The sequence below is a fragment of the Camelus ferus genome, chromosome 18 (genome assembly GCF_009834535.1).
Source record: "Camelus ferus isolate YT-003-E chromosome 18, BCGSAC_Cfer_1.0, whole genome shotgun sequence".
Classification (NCBI taxonomy): Eukaryota; Metazoa; Chordata; class Mammalia; order Artiodactyla; family Camelidae; genus Camelus; species Camelus ferus.
In genome coordinates, this window is record NC_045713.1 from 21729822 (window position 1) to 21747553 (window position 17732).

General features: G+C 61.3%; 3 protein-coding genes across 5 annotated transcripts; 2 read left to right on the forward strand and 1 right to left on the reverse strand.

Moving 5' to 3' along the window:
- Positions 1–3352: 3352 nt before the first annotated feature.
- Positions 3353–5491, forward strand: GNG13 (G protein subunit gamma 13). Its single transcript, XM_014565844.2, has 3 exons — positions 3353–3432; positions 4946–5077; positions 5263–5491. The coding sequence occupies exons 2-3, from the start codon at positions 4980–4982 to the stop codon at positions 5366–5368; spliced, it is 204 nt and encodes a 67-aa protein (XP_014421330.1). The 5' UTR covers positions 3353–3432; positions 4946–4979; the 3' UTR covers positions 5369–5491.
- On the reverse strand, positions 5415–14246 carry CHTF18 (chromosome transmission fidelity factor 18). Its single transcript, XM_032460611.1, has 22 exons — positions 14012–14246; positions 13598–13792; positions 13366–13516; positions 13022–13190; positions 12523–12615; positions 12385–12437; positions 12109–12247; positions 11436–11645; positions 10858–10955; positions 10423–10546; positions 10186–10337; positions 9954–10047; positions 9609–9707; positions 9376–9506; positions 8936–9107; positions 7906–8130; positions 7669–7818; positions 7445–7575; positions 6629–6773; positions 6402–6533; positions 5940–5997; positions 5415–5863 (listed from the first exon to the last, which is right to left on the reverse strand). Exons 1-22 carry the CDS (start codon positions 14100–14102, stop codon positions 5727–5729), a joined length of 2949 nt encoding a protein of 982 aa, XP_032316502.1. The 5' UTR covers positions 14103–14246; the 3' UTR covers positions 5415–5726.
- A 154-nt stretch (positions 14247–14400) lies between these two features.
- RPUSD1 (RNA pseudouridine synthase domain containing 1) lies at positions 14401–17679 on the forward strand. Of its 3 annotated transcripts, none has more exons than XM_032460613.1 (6): positions 14401–14485; positions 15112–15301; positions 15398–15521; positions 15652–15754; positions 15906–16007; positions 16456–17679. In XM_032460613.1, exons 2-6 carry the CDS (start codon positions 15120–15122, stop codon positions 16881–16883), a joined length of 939 nt encoding a protein of 312 aa, XP_032316504.1. In that variant the 5' UTR covers positions 14401–14485; positions 15112–15119; the 3' UTR covers positions 16884–17679. The 3 variants fall into 3 exon arrangements, with proteins under 3 accessions (XP_032316504.1, XP_006172693.1, XP_032316505.1); XM_006172631.3 differs by having other exon boundaries at positions 14427–14559; XM_032460614.1 differs by lacking the exons at positions 14401–14485; positions 15112–15301 and having other exon boundaries at positions 15398–15478.
- Positions 17680–17732: the final 53 nt, after the last annotated feature.

The following is a 17732-nucleotide window of genomic DNA, read 5'->3' on the forward strand; positions in this document are numbered from 1 at the left end:
GTGCACGTGTGGGGTCAGTTGTGAGGCATAGAGCAGAAGGGGTCCTCTGCACACCTCAGTCCCACTCACATAGCTGCATGCTGCCACTGCCCCATGCTCGGGCAGAATTCTCTGCAGTGCTGCACGGATCTGGGGTTGCAGCTGCAAGCCAAGAGGGAAGACCGAGAGCCAGGCCCAGACCTCGGCAAGGACACACTGATGGCCTGGTGTGTGCATCCACCCTACTCACCCACCTCTGGGGCACATGGTCCTTTGGGGATGCAGACCAGCAGACTCAGCAGCAATGCGCAGAACCCATGAGCAGCGCTGGCTTCATTAGGAGGGGACTGCTGGGTGGCCTGTGGGCACTGGAGTGTTGTGTGCTTGGGCAGGTGCAGACCCTGGGCCCTGACCACAGAACTGTTAGAATATACCACTTCACCAGTCACTTTGTGACTCAGAGGTCATTGTTCTGACTAGAGCCCGTAAGTCCCTGGAATCACTGGTTGTATATTTTGTACATGTGAATCTGAGAGCTAGGTTTTTTTGTTTATTTTGGCTTTTTGTGTTTTAACAGAAGAACTGGGGATTGAATCTAGGGCCTCCTGCATGCTAAGCAGGTGCTCTACCACTGAGCTATACCTACTCCCCCAGGACTACTTGGTTTTTTTTGTGACCTCTGTTTAACTGGGTGAAATAAAAAGTTTCTTTGTTATCTTCCAATCCCCATGTTCTCCTCTGCCAGTTTTGTTTCCAGGGATGGGAAACAAGTTGGCATGATGTCCCTCATGCAGGGACCACTGTTACTGTACCTCAGGAATCGGGGTCACCTTGTTGTAACCCTGAGGGTCCCACACCCACTCCGGGATGGAGTGCTGGCCAGACAGCCCCCCTCCATTCCTTTCCAGGCCTGGGTCTTGCCGTGTGGGCCACTTGCCTTTTAATTTCCTCACTGGAGGGCAGGCCTATGGCCCTGGGAGGGTTGTGAGTCGGGTCTGACCCCCCATCCCCAAGACCTGAAGTGCAGCTGCATACCCAGGGGAGGTGGTCTCGCACAGACCTTGTCTTACTTGCACTTGGTGCTGGATCTGTCCGGGCTGCGTACTCACTCGCTGGGATGCTGTGCAGGGGAGAGCCCCCATCTCAGGAGGCCCTGAGCAGGAGCTGACAACAGCCAGGGTGCTGCTGGGTTGCCAGCATGCCCTTCACACTCAGAGGTAACTGAATGAGAGGCTAGTCTCAGTTCTGGCCCTGCCCAGCAAGGCCACGGGTAGCAGTGGCATTGGGACGGCACAAGCTGCAGGTCTCATCTGGTTGGAGTGATTCCTCCCCCTGCTCCCCGAGCCCTCATTCAGACACTGCCCCAGGGGTCAGAGAACCCCCCACACACTACTGTCTGATTCTTCCTGAGCACTAAAATCAGCACTGCACCCGCCTCCAAGCCTGCCACATTCCTGGGAGCCCAGCCTGCACTGCCTGTCCCAGTCAGGAGCCCTGCAGGTGAGGGGCCTGAAGCAGCTGTTTCTAGGACAGCGAGGAGCCCTGTTGGTTCTCCTCAGCAGCCCAGTTAGTGGAGCTAATTTCAGAAAGGCATCTGGTCTCCCTGGACCAGCTCTGGGGGACTGCAAGGTGGCATCAGCTGGAGCACAAGCCATCACTGCTTCCAGAGCGTCCTCCTCCTGCCTCAATTCACTGGACTTTTGCGAGTTCCAGACCCAGCACTCCCCCTGGGGTGTCTAGGGTTCACAAGTTCACCTTCCCAGGAAGGTGAGAAATAGGAGCCGCAGGGTCCCTGACTCTCACCAAGGATGGGGGGCTTCACAGGCTCACAGGAGCAGGCGTGCGTCAGCTCAGTCACCACATGGAGTTATGGCCTCCATCACACGGGGCCACCGGGGTCAACACAGAGACCACTTCTGAACCCTGAGGGTCCACAGGGCAGTGGGCATGACTAGCACTCACAGACTGGAAACAGCACTGCAGAGTGGGAGTGCAGGACCCTGTGCCCCACAGCTCCCACCATCCTGATGGCAACATCCAGATGTGTTCAAGTGTTACCACTAAGGCCTGCATGCAGCTCGCCTGCTGATTTCAGCTGTGTTCACAATGGAGTGCTCTGATCCACGGTGGAGAGATCAAAGAGCACCTGCAAAGCAGGCCCCAGAGCAGACCACAGGGGGCCATGCCCTGCTGGGTCACACCAGGGCTTCTCCCAGGGGACTCTTGGAAAACTGTTGGGCCAGAACCTGGTCTTAGGTGCCCCATTCTGCCCACGCCCTCAAGGGGAAGGTGTGGCTAGGTGGTGGGGCCTGGCTGGCCTGGGTCTCAGTCCAAACCTTGACACAGTTCTGGGGCCGAATTGACACCCTGCCCCCACCTCATGTGAGCAGGGCCCCCAGGCAGAGGAGAGCCCCTAACAGCCTGAGCGACAGGGTGCATGCCCTTAGGTGGAGTGACGCCAGCATTGCTGGCCATCTGCTCTAAGGAGGATGCTGGCACCCTTGGCTTTAAGCCCCCCACCCCCTGTAAATCCACCATAAAAATAATCCCTAGTTTCCCTAACATGCCCCAGTTCCAGAAGTGCCTCCTGATCCATCATCACGTTGATGCTTGAGAGGCCGGCAGGCGCAGCTGACCTTGTTTTATGCACTCACAACAGGGAGGGCCCAGGAGCCCAAGGGGGCAGGGAACACTCTGTCCTGCCTTCCAAGTGGGAGCAGAGTGAGCCAGGGTGGCTGCAGGAACACCTGCCAAGAGCCTGGTCCAAGCTGCCCCAGGGAGCTCTGGGGACTGGCCTCCATGGGCATTGATTGGTGAGCTGCGCCCTGCCACTTTCCACAGCTGCCCAGTCTGCCCACCACCACTGGCCTGGGAATAGGGGGCAGGGGTCAGAGCAGGAAGCAACTCTATGCAGGCCCAAGTACCCTAGCTGGAACAGGCTCACACCCATGGGTGGGTTATCTCTGGTCTGGTCAATGGATGCTGCTGAGGCCTGGGTAGGTGGGGCACAGCAAGTTGGCCCCATCCCCACTATTCCCATGTAGCCTGGTGACTCCAGGCTGTGAGGGGCATTGAGGGGCTGAGGTACAATCTAAGGCTGAAGGTCTTTGGTGCTGCACCACGTGGCAGCCCAGGAGCCCACACAGCCCAGTGGGAAGACACCTCACCATCCAGGGCCAGAGCTGACCTCAAACTGCCCCCAGCTGCATCTCTAACCCCTGGAGGCTGGCAGAGCATGCCTGGCAAAGCCAGATCCCAGGGGTCAGCTCAGCCCTGAGGAGGGAGGGCGGAGGTGGGGGCGGTGCCAGGGCCTGGCCCAGGTGGCAGGAGTGGGCGGGGCACCTGCTTGGGCTCTGCCCGCCTGTGTGCCAGGCTCACTCGTCCAGTCCATCACTTCGCCCTCTCCATCACTTGGCTCTTGTCATCACTTCATCCTCGCGGTCACAGTCCAAGGTAGGTCTGATGAACTGGCCCGTTTCTCGGCTGAGCAGGAAACCGAGGCCGGCGGCTCTGGGCCTTGCCCATGTCCCATTGGGCTGACCTGGACCATCCTAACCCAGAGACGCCCCTGCCGGCCTGTCTTCGGGATAGGCAGCGGCCCTGCGTGTTCTAAAGGGCTGGCCGGACTGGAGAGGAGCCTCAGTCTGCAGGAGGGCCGCAAGGGGAGCCGCGTCTGCACGCCGTGCGCGCCGCCCGCAGTGCCCGCCAAGCGAACGCCGTGCGCCGAGGCCGGGGGCGCGCGGGGTGGGCGGCAGGCTCCCGCAGCGGCGGCGACAGCGGCTGCGCGCAGGTAGGGGCGGCGGCGGGGAGGGGACTGCGGGAGGGCTGCCGCCCCTACCTGAGAAGCCCTCGCCCACGTGACTCTGAGTTTTCACGGGGTGGGGTGCTCAAACTCGAGGTCTCTGGGAGGGGAGCCCTGCACGCCCCCACTGGCCGCCCCCTCCCCCGGCCCTGGCTCTCACCCTTGTTCCTGGTCGACCCTTCCAGGACCCCCTCCACAGCAGGAGGCAGGCAGGGTCACACTCCTGGTAGCCCCTGTTCACCCATCCTGAGTCAAGGAACCCGGGTCCCTGGCTCGCAGCCTCAGTGATGGGGGCAGGGCTTGAGGGGACACTGCAGGGCTCCCTGGGCCCCTTGAGTGGGCTGGGGCAATGGAGGCAGAGAACAACCTACCCTTAGCTGACCCCAGCTCACACGGTCTCCTGCGAGATCTGAACCTGTGGCTCTGCTGGGCAGGCTTACACTTAGGGACCTGGCCAGGGGCTTGTAGGCAGGTCAGAGGAGACACCGGGTAGCAGGAGGCTGCAGGGGTTCCAAGTCCTGGACCAGCTGCGCAGCCTGTGACCTCAAGATCCTCAGCATTGCCCCCATCTCTGGGGCCAGAGCAATGCAAATAGCAGCCTCACTCTCCAGGATTAACCTACCCTCAGGGTGGGCTTGGCCCATGCAAATCAGGGGGAGGCACACGGGTGTGTGTATCAGAGCCCTACCCCTTAGACGATGGTCTGGGTTGCCCCTTCTGCAACCAGGAGTGGGAAGTGGGCCTCACAGTCGGGGGTCGGGGGATTTGTCCTGCTGTGTGCTGTGCTGCTGTCTCCCAGGGCAGGGACATTGCCCTGTCCCTCTCCAACCCAGAAGCCTGGCCTTGGTGAGGCTTTGATGGAGGGTAGGGATACAGAGCTAAGTGTGGAAAGTTTTCTCCGCAGTTAATTAGCCCCAAGGGAGGTGGGGGGCAGGCACATGAGGCCTCGTTAGTGGGGCCTCAGCTCCAGGCTGTGTACCCCAGTGGGTCACATGTGCTTTGGGGACCTCTCCAGGCAATGAGTTGGGCACTGGTGTGCTAGGGTGGAGCTCCCTTCTGCCTTTGTCAGGGTGGAGGCTCACCAGTGGGGAGAGAGCACCTGGGGCGGGGCGGATGGCAGGCTGGTAGCCCCCTAGCTCTGTTGCCTTCTCCCATACCCTCTAGCTCCAGGCTGGCCACTTCCGAAGCTCCCGACGCCATGGAGGAGTGGGATGTGCCCCAGATGAAGAAGGAAGTTGAGAGCCTCAAGTACCAGCTGGCCTTCAAGAGGGAGATGTCGTCTAAAACCATCCCTGAGTAAGTCCCCAAGACCCCCTGGAGCCACAGCCACACCCCACACAAGGCCAGCTGTGATTTGCATCTCATTTCCCTGTTTTGTACTCATTTGTTTGAGCCAAGACCACATCCCTACACACTGCCATCAGGCAGCACTTCTGGGGGGCCCCGTGCCCACCTGCTCACCCCACCCTGCCCACCCACAGGCTCCTCAAGTGGATCGAGGATGGGATCCCCAAGGATCCCTTCCTGAATCCCGACCTGATGAAGAACAACCCGTGGGTGGAGAAGGGCAAGTGCGCCATCCTGTGAGGCCCCTGCAACCAGCTCATACCTCCCTCTAAAGAGGACAGCTCTGTAAAGGGGACTATAAAAGTCTTTATAAAAAAGACTTTCTGAGGCTGTAAGTCTTCTGTACATTCTCTAGCAGAGAGAAAGGAATGTCCAGGCGTCCAGTGTGTATTTGGGGACATCTGGCATAGGACCAGGGTGTCCAGCATAGATCCTGGGGACATCTGGGGTGGATCCAGGGCACCCAGCATGACCCCAGGGTGGTCCAGCGTGGATCAGGATGTCCAGTATAGATCCCAACGACGTCCAGCACAGATCCAAACGTCCAGCACAACACAGGGATGTCCAGCATAGATCCCAGGGGCTCAGTGTGGCCCACCTACAGCAGGTCCCTGATGTACAGGCTGCGACGCACGGCATTGGAGACACCCTCCTTGAAGCGGAACCAGACGTCGCTCCTGCCCACCGCAGTGCCCATGCGCCGTTCAGCTGTGTCGGTCTCAGGAGCTGCATCCTCTGTGGGGGCCACAGAGCTGTTCCTACACCTGACTCTGACCCCACCCCTGCACCATCCCCACCGCCCCCTACACACCTGTGCTTGGGGCTGCTGCTCTCCTGACAACCACACGGCCAAAGAAGTCCCTCTCAGGCTGAAAGAGACAGGCTGGTCAGGCTCATGGAGACTGACCCACAGCAGACAGTCCCCTACCCCAGGGGCCATTGGAGAGAAGGAGGGCCCAGAGGCCATCTCCCAGTGAGGAGGGGTCTTGCGGAACCTCTGGGCAATGACCCCTCTCCCCTCACTCCAGCGCTGACCTTAGCAAATGTTCCCTCCACCCTTCAATAAGGTCAGGTCTGGGGTAGGAAGTGCCAGCACCCTGCCCAGATGGGACGCTGAGCCCAGGTAAAACCATCACGCTGATCAGCAGGGAGCCAGACCTGCAGGGCTTAGAATCAGCCCACCTCAAGGTCACCGGCTCCAGCCCAGCAGGCTCCACCTTCTAGCCACCTAGCCCCGCACCCACTGTCTCCCACCCCTACATCCACCCCACACCTGCTCCTCCAGAGTGGCTTTCTTCATGATGCACTCCAGCTGCTGCTTGTGGCTATATGGGGCAGGTGGCTGCGCCCCTTTCTCCCCAGTGCTCCCCAGCGGACCCTCGGCCCCCAGGGCATCTCCGTCCACCTGCAAGAAGTTGAGTATAGTGAGAGATGACTGAGCAGGACCACACCAGGGACAGTGTCCACTCTGAGAGCCTTGCTCTGCCTAGGTGGGCTCACCTGGGGGCTGTCCCTAGCCCGAGCCAAGACCTCCACCCGCCGCATCTTCTCCACTTCAACCTCGCGGGCAATGAGCTGCTTGGCCTGGTAGGTGAGGGGCTTGCGGGCAGGAAGCTCAAGAAAGCGGCAGACCTCTTCCACATTCCTGTGCTCAGGGTGAGCAGGGCAGGGCAGGACACCAAGGCACCCAGTCAGCAGGGACAGGGACAGGAGCTACTCACCACAATGACCCCAACTGCCGGAACGCAACAGCTGCAGTATGGAGTCCAATCCTGGCACTGCCGTGCCCTAGCCTCATGGCAGCAGCAGGGATTATCTAACGTGAGCTTTGGTTTCCCTAGCCGTATATGGGGATGAAGAGGGCTAAACAGGGATGGTGTGACAAACTTGGCAGGGCCTGAGGCTGAGGACTTGGGAACCACCATCATCGCTGCCTCCAGGATCTGCATCCAGGACACCACTGGTGCCAGCCCTCCATCCCCATGACCGTCTCAGGACAGAGAATTGGAGCCCTGGGGAACTCAAGGGCCCTCTAGGGGCAGCCCCTGGGGGGCACTAAGGCAGAGAGAGACCCTGCAGTAAACCTTAGATCCCAGGGCTGTGCCCCACCTGGGGGCCCCCACCCCACAGTCACATATGGGTAAGGGCTGAGTTAGAACTGACTCCCCACCCTCCAACAGGGAAATTGAGACTCACACATCTCACCAAGGCCACACTTTCAGACTCCTGCCAAGCGATAGCCAAGGCACCTAGCACCCAGCCCCCACAGCCTCCCTGCCCCCAGGCACTCCCACCCCAGGCACTGCACAGACTCACGGCTCCAGCCTGTAGACATACTGCCCATCAGGTGTGCGCTCCTGGCGGTAGGTCAGGCTGTAAGCAAGCATGGTGCCTACAAGGCTGGCCAGTTGCTGCTTCTCTCGGGCGCTGTACAGCTGCGTACTCACCTGTGGGGCAGTGGGCAGCGGGCATGGGTGCTAAGCATGGCCAGGGGCCTGCCCCCACCAGAAGCCACACCCTCTTCTGGGCGAGGAACTCACGGGGCGCAGCTTGGGTGCGAGGATGTCCAGAAGCAGGCAGAGGGTGTCCAGGACGAGGGCCTGGGGTGCTGCCCGGCTGCGGGTGGCTGGTGTGATGCCTGACACTAGTGTCTGAATCAGGTTCTGTGTCCGGCTCATGCGATTCTGGGCCTGGGGTGGAGGGTGAATCAGGACTGGATCACTCAAGACCCCTAGGCTGGACCCTGGGCATGGGCATGGGCAGGGCGCAGGGCGCACCTCCTGCTGGCTGCTGGGGAAGGCGATCCTCGGCACACGGCTGGAGGCGAAGAGCAGATGAAAGGCTGGGGGCAGGAAAGGCAGGTAGCGCAGCAGCTGGAAGCTCTGGCTGTGGTGGGCAGCCTGGCCCAGCAGGTCATCAAAGGCCAGCCAGTCGAGGGCTGCACACACAGCGCCCAGGCTGGAGTCCCGCAGCCGTAGCCGCAGGAAATTGTCGAACAGGCCCTGTGGGCAACAGGCCAGTTCCTGAACCCCTACAGTCCCACACCCCCTCCCCCCAGTACAAGCACCACCCAGCAGGACCCCTCATCTCCCACCTGCCTGTGAGGCCAAGGAGCTCAGGCACAACTGCAAATACCAGTGAATGGCCCGGGGCCCTGAGGGAGGCCAGGAAGGCCCATCCTGGTGCCTCGACTCTGGTTTGACCAAAACCCCAAGACATGTGAGAAAGAAACCCCCAGCCCCTCCCTAAAGAAAGTTCTGTCCACCACAATTGAGAGCATGGAGTTCCCACTCATTCCTCGTGGGAGTCCCTCCTCTCCCGCCACCATGCTGCCCTCCACAGAGTGGATTTCCGGATTTGCAAGGATCCCCAGCTGCTAATCCAAAGCTGCTTAGTTAGGGAGGCAGCTTATACCAGGCTTCCCAGCGGGTGGGGGGCATCTGCCACCTGCTCTCCACACCACACACACCCTCATCCACGTTCCTGCAGCTCACATCCAGAATCCCCACCCCATCCCTAGCCACTGCTGCCACCTTTAGATAATTCCCAGAGAGCAGCCAGAGTGACCCCGTTAGACGACGCCCACACCAACCTTCCCTCTCCTAGCATGGGTCAGTCCTTCCTCCTGGCCCCCTATCCCTGCTCATCACTCCTCTAAGAAGTCTCCCAAAGCCCTGTGCCTGCTCCCCTCCCTCCTGTCCCACCTGTTTCTCCTCGGGCTGAGCCCTGTCTGGAGACAAAGAACACTGCCAGATGCTGGTCTCCTGTCCTATCCCCCTACAAAGGTTTGAGGTGGAGCACAGTTACCTGGACCACCTTCTCGTGCTCCCCTGCAGAGGCGGCCATGTGCAGAATGTGGTAGAACCGCTGCGAGGCCAGGGTCATGGGTGCCTCAGCAGCGAGGGGCTCCGAGCCTGCGTGCCCATCACTGAGCAGAAGCACGTGGGTGGGTAGGGTCGGGTCCTGACCCACGCGGTGCCTACAGAGATGGTGCTGAGGCTGGGGTGGAGCCCCCAACCCATCACCCTGTACCCCAGCCCCACCCACCTAATTCCCCCCAGTGGCACTGGCTCCTGTACATTTACCACACCCTGAAATCCCACAGAAGGGGCGATGGGGGAGCTCGAGCCAGAGCAAAGCAGCCCCCAGGGCCCATGCAGCCTTAGATCCTGTCCACAAAGGCAGAACTGGCTAGCATCCCGGGACCAAGGCACCAGGGACATCCAGACCAAGGCTGGTCTACCTACCTCTGGGCCCGGGGCAGCTGGAAGACCTCCTGCCACACAGAGAAAAGCCCCTTGCGCTGGTCCTTGAGGCCAATGCGTGTGGTCTGCACAGCCTGAACACTCAGCTCCCGCTGGCCCCGCCCATGCAGGAACTAGACACAGGGAGTGGGGAGTAAGAGGTGGCTGACACCTGCCCAAGCAGAAATCTAACAAGGGGTCAGGGGCAGGCGGGGAGAGGAGGGTCACTTGCCTACCTGCAAGGCGTTGATGCAGGCGCGGATGTCATTGTCTGTCTTTTCACAGAGGGCTGCCAGTGCACCTCGGTCAGCATGCATGCCCTGCTGCAGGGCAATCTGCAGGGAGGTAGGAGGGTGGGTGTCTGCCCCCAGGGCCCCACCCTGTGGCCACCTCCTCTCTAGAAACAAGTGAACAGCTCTTATTCTACAAGGAGCAAAGGCTGTAGATCTCTATGGAAGGACCTCAGTCACTGCTTGGAACCATCCACCACCCGAGACCACCAGTCTCCTCCACCCCACGTCCTGGGCCCAGCGGGGGGACTGGGGAGCCTGATGGCAGAGGGGAGGGCAGCCTCCACAGACCTCATGGAGCCGCTGTGTGAGCCTGGAGGGCAAAGTGGGTGGAAAGTGGAGCAGAAGAGCCTGCTGCTTCAGTTGCCGCAGGGAGGGCGCAAACCTAGGGGGATGATCAGTGTCCAAAGGGTTATCTGCCTGGCCTGGGCACCAGGGAGCAGGCAACAGCCCAGTAGGTAAAGGATCAGGGGCCAGGTGGGGGCACACCTGCCCAGGGGAGACCCTGCCCCGCCCCACTCACTGGTCATTGCAGATGCAGATAATGGGCCTCATCAGGAGCCCCTCCTCTGCCCGGCGCCGCCGCCCCCCACCCATGGGCATGGCTGGGCCCCTTGGCTCTGCCTCCTGTGGGCCCTTGCGGTCCAGGATGCTCAGGAGAACATTGATGGCAGCCTGAAAGAACATGCAGACAGTGTGGTAAGCCACAGCCCCCACAGCCCACCTGCCAGCCCACCCACCACACACCCAGGAGGCCCACCGTGGGGGCCCCGTCGATCTCATCGATGACCAGGCAGTTGGGCTTCCCACCAGTGCCCAGCACTGATTCCATCTGCGTAGCCGCTTCAATGCGCGTGCGAAAGGCCTCAGGGCTGCGGTCGTCACTGGAACCATAAGGCCAGGAAAAGGCTGTCAGAACAGCCATGGCCTCAGCCAGGGTGACGGCCAGTTTCCCTGGAAGGATGATCTCCCAGGGCAGAACCACCATGCCTACACCTCAAGGGTACTACACGAGGCTACCCCATGACACTGTGGTCAAATTCCAAATCCCAGTGAGCCCTAAGAATGGACAAGTTCCACTGCCCCTGGACCCTGGACCCCAGCTCCACCTTCAATCCAGGCTTTCAGGGCTGTGTCCCAGACTCGACCAGACATGTCAGGGCAGACAGGAGGCCCAGCCTTTCCCTCCACTCACCTCGCATTCATTTCCACCACGGAGTACCCAGCGTGCCGTGCAATCACATGGGCCAGAGTGGTCTTGCCCAGCCCTGGGGGCCCACACAGCAGCGCCACCTACAGTCGAGGCAGAAGAAAACGTGCTGCAACCCCCACCACCTTGAGGACTCTGGGAGCCCCCAGCCCAACTGCCAGGGAGTGAAAATCCTGTCTGTTCCATGAAGCTTGGTGCTGAAAGACGTCCCCCTGTGCCACCCCAGTCACCAAAGAAGAACAAGCCCCAGCCTGCTCGTGGCATAGAGCAAGAAGTGAGGAGATCTGACAGACATAGCCATTACTGACATGACTGACGCCTAGAAGCCACCCACAGTCCCACCGTGATCACTGTGGGGGGATGTTAAGGTCCTTCAAAGAGAGCTGACTTCACCTAAGTCATTAGGACAAAGTACTCAAGCCCCAGCTCAACTCCCTTGGGGTGGAGCTGGCTCTCCACACCAAGACCCTGACATAAACCCACAACCAAAAGAGCAGTAAATGGTCCCCAGAGTCCAGACCCTGGGCTCAGAGGCCTGTGCAGCACAGTCAGGTGTGGCTCACCTTCTGTCGGGGCCGCCGGCTTGGGTCCAGCTCAGCCTCTAGCATCTCCTCTAGCACCTGCTCATGGCTCTTCCACTTGCTGGAGGCCGCAGTCTCTTTGCCTCCACGGGCCAACTCCACACTGGGCCTGGGCTTCCGGGCGGGCCTCTCTCGGCCAAACACCACCAGATCCCACAGCTTTAGCCACTTGAGGAGGCAGCGGTTAGTGAACTGTGGGAAGAGAGGCCTGGCCTGGAGGAGACACCAGCACCAAGAACTCCTCTTGCCTGCCTCTCACATCAACTTGCCCTTACAAGCTCAAAGACACACACAGGGACACTGAGTGACAAGAGAGTGATGCCTGGTCACACTGCTGGTGAGCAACAGAGTCAGGCTCACACCAAGGCCACCTTCCCCACAGCCCAGGCTTTGACCCCTCCAGGACCCCTGCCCACTATCTCCAAGAGCATCTCAGCATCAGCTACTGTGAGAAACATAAAACATAAGTGACCAGCAACACTCTGGCCCTGTACTGGCCTCAATTTCCCATCTACAATTCAACAAGGCTGACCAAAGCCCTCCCCTAAATCCTGACACCTCCGTGGACTGGCAACACAAAGATGTGCTAAACCCTGAGTTTTTTCATTTCAGTAACAAAGAAGCCAGTCACACTTGAGCAAAAACAAGGTCTCACATCGTCACTGAGCAGCTCCGTGTAGTGCTGGGGAGCGAACTTATCTACCCAGAGGCAATGCTGGGAGGCATCTCGGCCGTCAGCCACCTCCTCCTCCGGGGCTCCCAAAGGCTGGGCTTCCTCCTCCTCTGACCTGAGACTGGAGAACATCATACACTGAGCCATTAGGCCTTAACCACGTGCAGGGACCACACACCCCCCAGAATACAGGCTGGGGATCAGCAGTCCAAAGTCTGGTAAGGACCCGAGGGGTGGAGGGGCCCACCACCGTGTCACCTGCACAGTGTCTCCGAGAGCCGCTGGGCCTCCTCCAGCAGTCGCTGCCGCCGCTGTACAAACAACAGGGATCAGGATGGCTCTGCCAGTCACCCCAGAACTACCTCTCCCCTCCCAGCAAACCCCAGCAGACCCCACCTCGCTGTCTACTTTCTCCTTCAGGGAGGCAAAGGACACACCCAGTAGGTCCAGCTGGCCACCGCCACGCCACCGGATATCAAGGAAAGGGCTCTGCAGGGGAAGGAGGACAGCAGTCAACCCCTCCTCCATTATGAGATTCCCTCAGTCCCCTTCCTAACAGTGCTCAGAGACCCAGGTAGCATTCCGTAGCATAAGCAGGCCACAAGGAGCCCCCTCTCACCAGGGACCCCAAGGGGAGAAATCACTGGGGTGGGGCCAGCTCTAAGAGGGAGAAGAGGGAAGGTGAAAGAAGATGGAAGAGGAGAAGAAGGAGGGAGAAAGAAAAGGGGGAGGGGGGAGGAGGATTAGGAGGAAGAAGAAGGAGGGGGTGGGGGGAGGAGGGAGGCGGCCCTCCCCAGTGGATGACTGGAGGCCAGGTGGACCTCTAGAGGGGTCCTCCTGGGTCAGAGTGGGGATATGATGTCCAGGCCCCTACCTGTGGCTACACAGCACCCACCTGCACCCCAGTGCCCAGTGGGTCAGCCCGCAGCACCAGGAAGGCCCGGTCACCACACGTAGAGGTCACGTTGACATAGTCCTCCAAGACAGGGGGCCGCCTCAGGACAGGATTGCGGGTGGCTGGTGGGGCCGGACTGAGATCCACATCAGCCCCGGTGTCCAAAGGCCTGGGAAGGGATGAGGTGATGTGGGGATTCTCACCTCCTGTTACTCTCAGAGGAGGAGGGGCCCAGACTCACTCCCAGCTACCCAGCACTCCCACAGGCCCACAGGCCAGGAATCTTGTCTGAGGAATGGGATTTTTCCAAGGCCCCCTGGACACCTGTGCCCCAAGCCACACACCCCTTGCTCCACAGCTCAGCAGGGACCTCAGGACTCAGTGGGGGGGTGATGTCCCGACTCAGGGAGTCAGGAAGCAGGGGCTCTTCCATCTCGTCGGGCCTGAAATTCAGTCTCCTGGCAGCCTCCAGCTTGGACCGTTTGACTTTGGGGGCTTGGGAGACATATGGAAGTAAGAAATATTATTCCCCATTCTTGCACCCCACCCCTATGCCCTGGGGCCCCGCAAACGTACTGGAGGGCAGGGGTCCGTCCCCCTGGATGTCAGCGGGCAGCTGCCTCTTCCTGGCACTGTCCTTGCAATGCCCTGGAGGTCCAGCTGGAGAGTAGTAAGTGGCAACATTCCCTCTAGCAAGGGCCTCTTCGAACGTCAGGCGAAGCTGGCCCACGGTGGGCCGGGGGCCACTGGAGGATGACAGGGGGGCTGTCCCTGCGGAAAGAAGGCGTACACCAGCCGCCCACGGCAGCCTGTCTGCACACAGGCGGCGGCGCTGAAAGGCCCTGCTCCCTCCGACGCGCCTGCCTAAGGCAGTTGCTACCTCTCGACCTTCGCGCCTCCCCTTCTATGAGCAGCCCTCTTGAACTCCCGGGGGCGCCAGAACCCTTGCCGGGCTACCGGGGACGAGGCCGCGGCAAGGCCCATGCCCACCTTCCAGCTCGGCCAGCACCTCGAGCTCGGCCGCAAACTGGCTATGGAAGTCGTCCTCGACGCCGCACAGCTCCCACTCGTAGTCCTCCATGGCCGCCTGCTGACCCGCCACGGGCCGCAGGGTCCGAACCTCCCGCGCCGCAGGGTCCGAACCTCCCGCGCCGTGCGCGCCGCTCCCGCCCCGAGCGACCCGGCGCCGCCAATCAATAGCCGACGTGCCCGGCGGCTCTCTCCATTGGTCAACAGGCGAGGCGGGGCGTGGGCGGGGCTGCGCGCGCAGGCTGGGCAGGGCCGAGTCCGCGCTCCGGAGCCAAAGCCGCAGGCTCCGGAGCTCTCCATTGGTCAGCACGGCCGCCCGTCCGCTGCATGGGCGTGGCGTGTCCGGGGCGTGGGCGGGGCTGCGTGCGCAGGCCGAGCGGGGCTAGGTGCGGCTCAGTGGTCCGAGTGGCGCCTCTGGGGTCGCTGGACCACCAGGTGCGGAGTCGCGGGAGCAGGAGCCGGGGCTGGGCCGCTGCATCGGGGACCCGGACGGCGCGGCCCAGCTGCAGGTCGGCCCTGGAATGGGCGGGGGCTCGGGGAAGGAGTGCAGCCGGGTTCCTCTCGGCAACGCTCTGCCTGTGCCCATCAGACGCGAGAGCGGGGATTTTGTGGAGGGATGGCAGGGCAGGGGGTGTCTGCGTGAGCGAGAGAGGACCCTGTTCCCCGCCCTGCACCCGACCCCACTCAGAAAAACTCTTATCGTGCGTCCATGGCCTGTCCGGGAAGGGTCCGTGGGGGCGGGCTGGAGGAGAAGGCTGCTTCTCCCCAGGCCTGGATCTGGGCAGGACTGCCCCATAGCCAGAGCCCAGAGCAACACTAGCTTCTCTGACCTTAGCCGGATCCCTCACCCCAGCAGGTAGATAACTTGCTACTTGACTCAGAGATGAGGATGCAAGCACACAGTAGGTCTGCAAGCTTGTCTGCCGCATAGGGTTGGTAGCTTCAGAGCGGGGGCCCAGGGGAGCAGGAGTGTCCACACTAGGTGGGCAGGGCCATGGTGTGGGGCTGAACACCCCATGACACACACCCCACCCGCCCCACGCACTTGCCTCATAATGCAGGTGCCACCATGGAGCCAGGCAGCATGGAGAACCTGTGTGTTGTGTACCGGAGCCATGACTTCCTGGTGGTGAACAAGCACTGGGACGTGCGCATCGACAGCAAGGCCTGGCGGGAGACGCTGACCCTCCAGAAGCAGCTGAGACACCGCTTCCCAGAGCTGGCAGACCCTGACACCTGCTACGGGTTCAGGTGTGCGGGAGTTGGGTACAGGTTCCCACAGCACCCTCCATCGGGGGAAGCAGTCACCCCCAGCCCAGCCACCGCTGATCCTCTGCCCCATACCAGGTTCTGCCACCAGCTGGACTTCTCCACCAGTGGGGCACTCTGTGTGGCTCTGAACAAGGCAGCCGCAGGCAGTGCTTACAGGTGCTTCAAGGACCGACGTGTCACCAAGGCTTACCTGGCTCTAGTAAGGCGTGGCTGGTCTCTGGGGCAGGGGTCTCCAACTCTCAGTCCGCTTTGGCAGGCTCTGGGTGTTGGGTGGGCTCCCCAGAAGTGGCAGGTACCCTGGCAAGCAGCATGTGACCCCTGCTTGGCAGGTGCGGGGGCATGTCCAAGAAAGCCGGATGACCGTCAGCTATTCCATCGGCAAGAGCAGCACAGAAGGCCGGACCCACACCATGTGCATTGAGGGCACAGAGGGTACGAAAAGCAGGGGGTGGGGGCTAGGGGCACATGTTGTCCAGTGAGGACCCTGGGTGGACTGGGGCAACCTGGGCAGGTGACCTAGGCTGGGGTGCACTCGGTCCCAGAGATGGTCCAGCCAACTCTGAGCTTGCCTCACTCCCCTCAGGCTGTGAGAACCCAAAACCAAGCCTCACGGAGCTGGTGGTCCTGGAACATGGGCTGTATGCAGGAAAGCCTGTCTCTAAAGTGCTGCTGCAGCCCCTCACAGGTATGTCCTGCGGTGGGGGCCCAGCAGCTGCCGGGGTCTCTTTGCTGTCTCTGATGTTGTCCTGCTTCTGATGGTGTCCTGCCTCAGGCATCTCCGTCAAGAAGGAAGGGAACCTCCCCAGGCTCCCTTAGCATCACTGGCCAAACTGATTCCTCCCCCACGCTCAGCTCCACAGCCTGCAGCCTCTTGCCCCACATGGGGTTTTGCTGGTCTATGTGAACCAGGCACTGCTCCAGCCCTGCCTTCACCAGAGGCAACCCCAGAAGTTGCTTCTGTCTTGAGCTCTGACATCTTTATCTATGGCATGAAACAGAGAGGTCTGCTGTCCCCAGGAGTTGCCTGAGGTTCCAAGGCCACAGTCGAGGACAGTGCTGGGCATGACGTGAACGGGTAGGGGGTGGGCATGGAGTGGCACCCCCACCTGACCGACCCCCTCTCTTCCCCAAAGGCCGGACGCACCAGTTGCGCGTGCACTGCAGTGCCCTTGGCCACCCCATCGTAGGGGACCTCACCTATGGCCAGGCCTCGGGCCAGGAGGACCAGCCTTTCCGCATGATGCTCCACGCCTTCTACCTGCGCATCCCCACAGACACTGAGTGCGTGGAGGCCTGCACACCTGACCCCTTCGTGCCTGCCCTTGATGCCTGCTGGAGCCCCTACACCTTGGTGCAGCCACTGGATGAGCTCGTCCAGGTCCTGCGGGCGGCCCCGGACCCTGACCCCATAGATGGGGGCCTTGGGCCCTGCAGCCCCTCCACACCCCTGCCAGGGCCAGGCCGGCCCCCACCACCTCCTGCCAAGCCCCCTGAGACAGAGGCACAGCGGGCCTCATGCCTGCAGTGGCTGTCGGAGTGGACTCTGGAGCCAGACAACTGAGAACACTGTCCTGGGGTGGGGATGGCATACTGGGACCCCAAGGGGCAGGGGCTGTGGGTCAGAGCCCTGGACCAGTCCCTGCAGCGGCCAGGCCTGAAGAGGGGCTGGCAGGGCCAGCAGAGGAGCCAGGCAGCTGTGATTCCAGAGGATGGAGCCCTTGAGCTGTGGGACCCACACGGCCTCCCTCTTAGCCCCTCTGGGGAAATCGTGGCTATTGCCCCAGAGCTCCTCCCTGGCTCCAAAGCCTCACCCCCAGGGGCTGACTTGTAGACTGGCTCTGGATCACCCTAGAAGAGGAAGAGCCAGGACCTGTGCCAGCCTCAAGGTGGGCTCCTCCTGGGCCTGCAGTGCCCCACTCCACATTGCTGTGCTTGGACCCTCTGTGCCCGTCACCCCAGCCTGGCTGGGTTCTCCACCTGCTGACCGTGACCCTCCCTGCTAGGCAGGTCCTACCTTGTGCCTTCACTTTTGCCAAACTGCTCCATCCGCCCACATCCGGAGCATCTCCCATGGAAGTGGGCATGAGCCACACCCCCAGCTTCCACCTCGCTTGCCATTCCTCCAGACCCAATGTAAGCGCTGCCCCTGTGGGGTCTTCCGGGCGCCAGGTCACAGATGCTGACTTCACCACCTGCTTGGCAGTTCCCAGTTAGCCACGGGTCATCAGGCCTCAGCCTGGGAACAAGGGCAGTCACCCCGAGCTTCCCCTATCCCCCACAACATGCCCACACTGCCCCAGCCACAGCTGGGCTCTAAGGACTCAGAATAAACGGTCAGTGACTGACTTTGCAAGTAACCATGAATGTGCCTGATGTGGGGTTCCGGGGGGACCCAGACCCCCACCCCCAT

Excerpts from the sequence above, each read along its gene's own strand:
- GNG13 (XM_014565844.2), top strand. The coding sequence starts at position 4,980 with ATGGAGGAGTGGGATGTGCCCCAGATGAAGAAGGAAGTTGAGAGCCTC. Across the intron at positions 5,078-5,262 it reads TCGTCTAAAACCATCCCTGA|GCTCCTCAAGTGGATCGAGG; the intron begins GTAAGTCCCCAA and ends GCCCACCCACAG.
- CHTF18 (XM_032460611.1), bottom strand. The coding sequence starts at position 14,102 with ATGGAGGACTACGAGTGGGAGCTGTGCGGCGTCGAGGACGACTTCCAT. Across the intron at positions 10,956-11,435 it reads GCCGGCGGCCCCGACAGAAG|GTGGCGCTGCTGTGTGGGCC; the intron begins GTGAGCCACACC and ends CCTCGACTGTAG. Across the intron at positions 10,547-10,857 it reads GTGGTGGAAATGAATGCGAG|TGACGACCGCAGCCCTGAGG; the intron begins GTGAGTGGAGGG and ends TTATGGTTCCAG.
- RPUSD1 (XM_032460613.1), top strand. The coding sequence starts at position 15,120 with ATGGAGCCAGGCAGCATGGAGAACCTGTGTGTTGTGTACCGGAGCCAT. Across the intron at positions 15,302-15,397 it reads GACACCTGCTACGGGTTCAG|GTTCTGCCACCAGCTGGACT; the intron begins GTGTGCGGGAGT and ends GCCCCATACCAG. Across the intron at positions 16,008-16,455 it reads GCTGCTGCAGCCCCTCACAG|GCCGGACGCACCAGTTGCGC; the intron begins GTATGTCCTGCG and ends TCTTCCCCAAAG.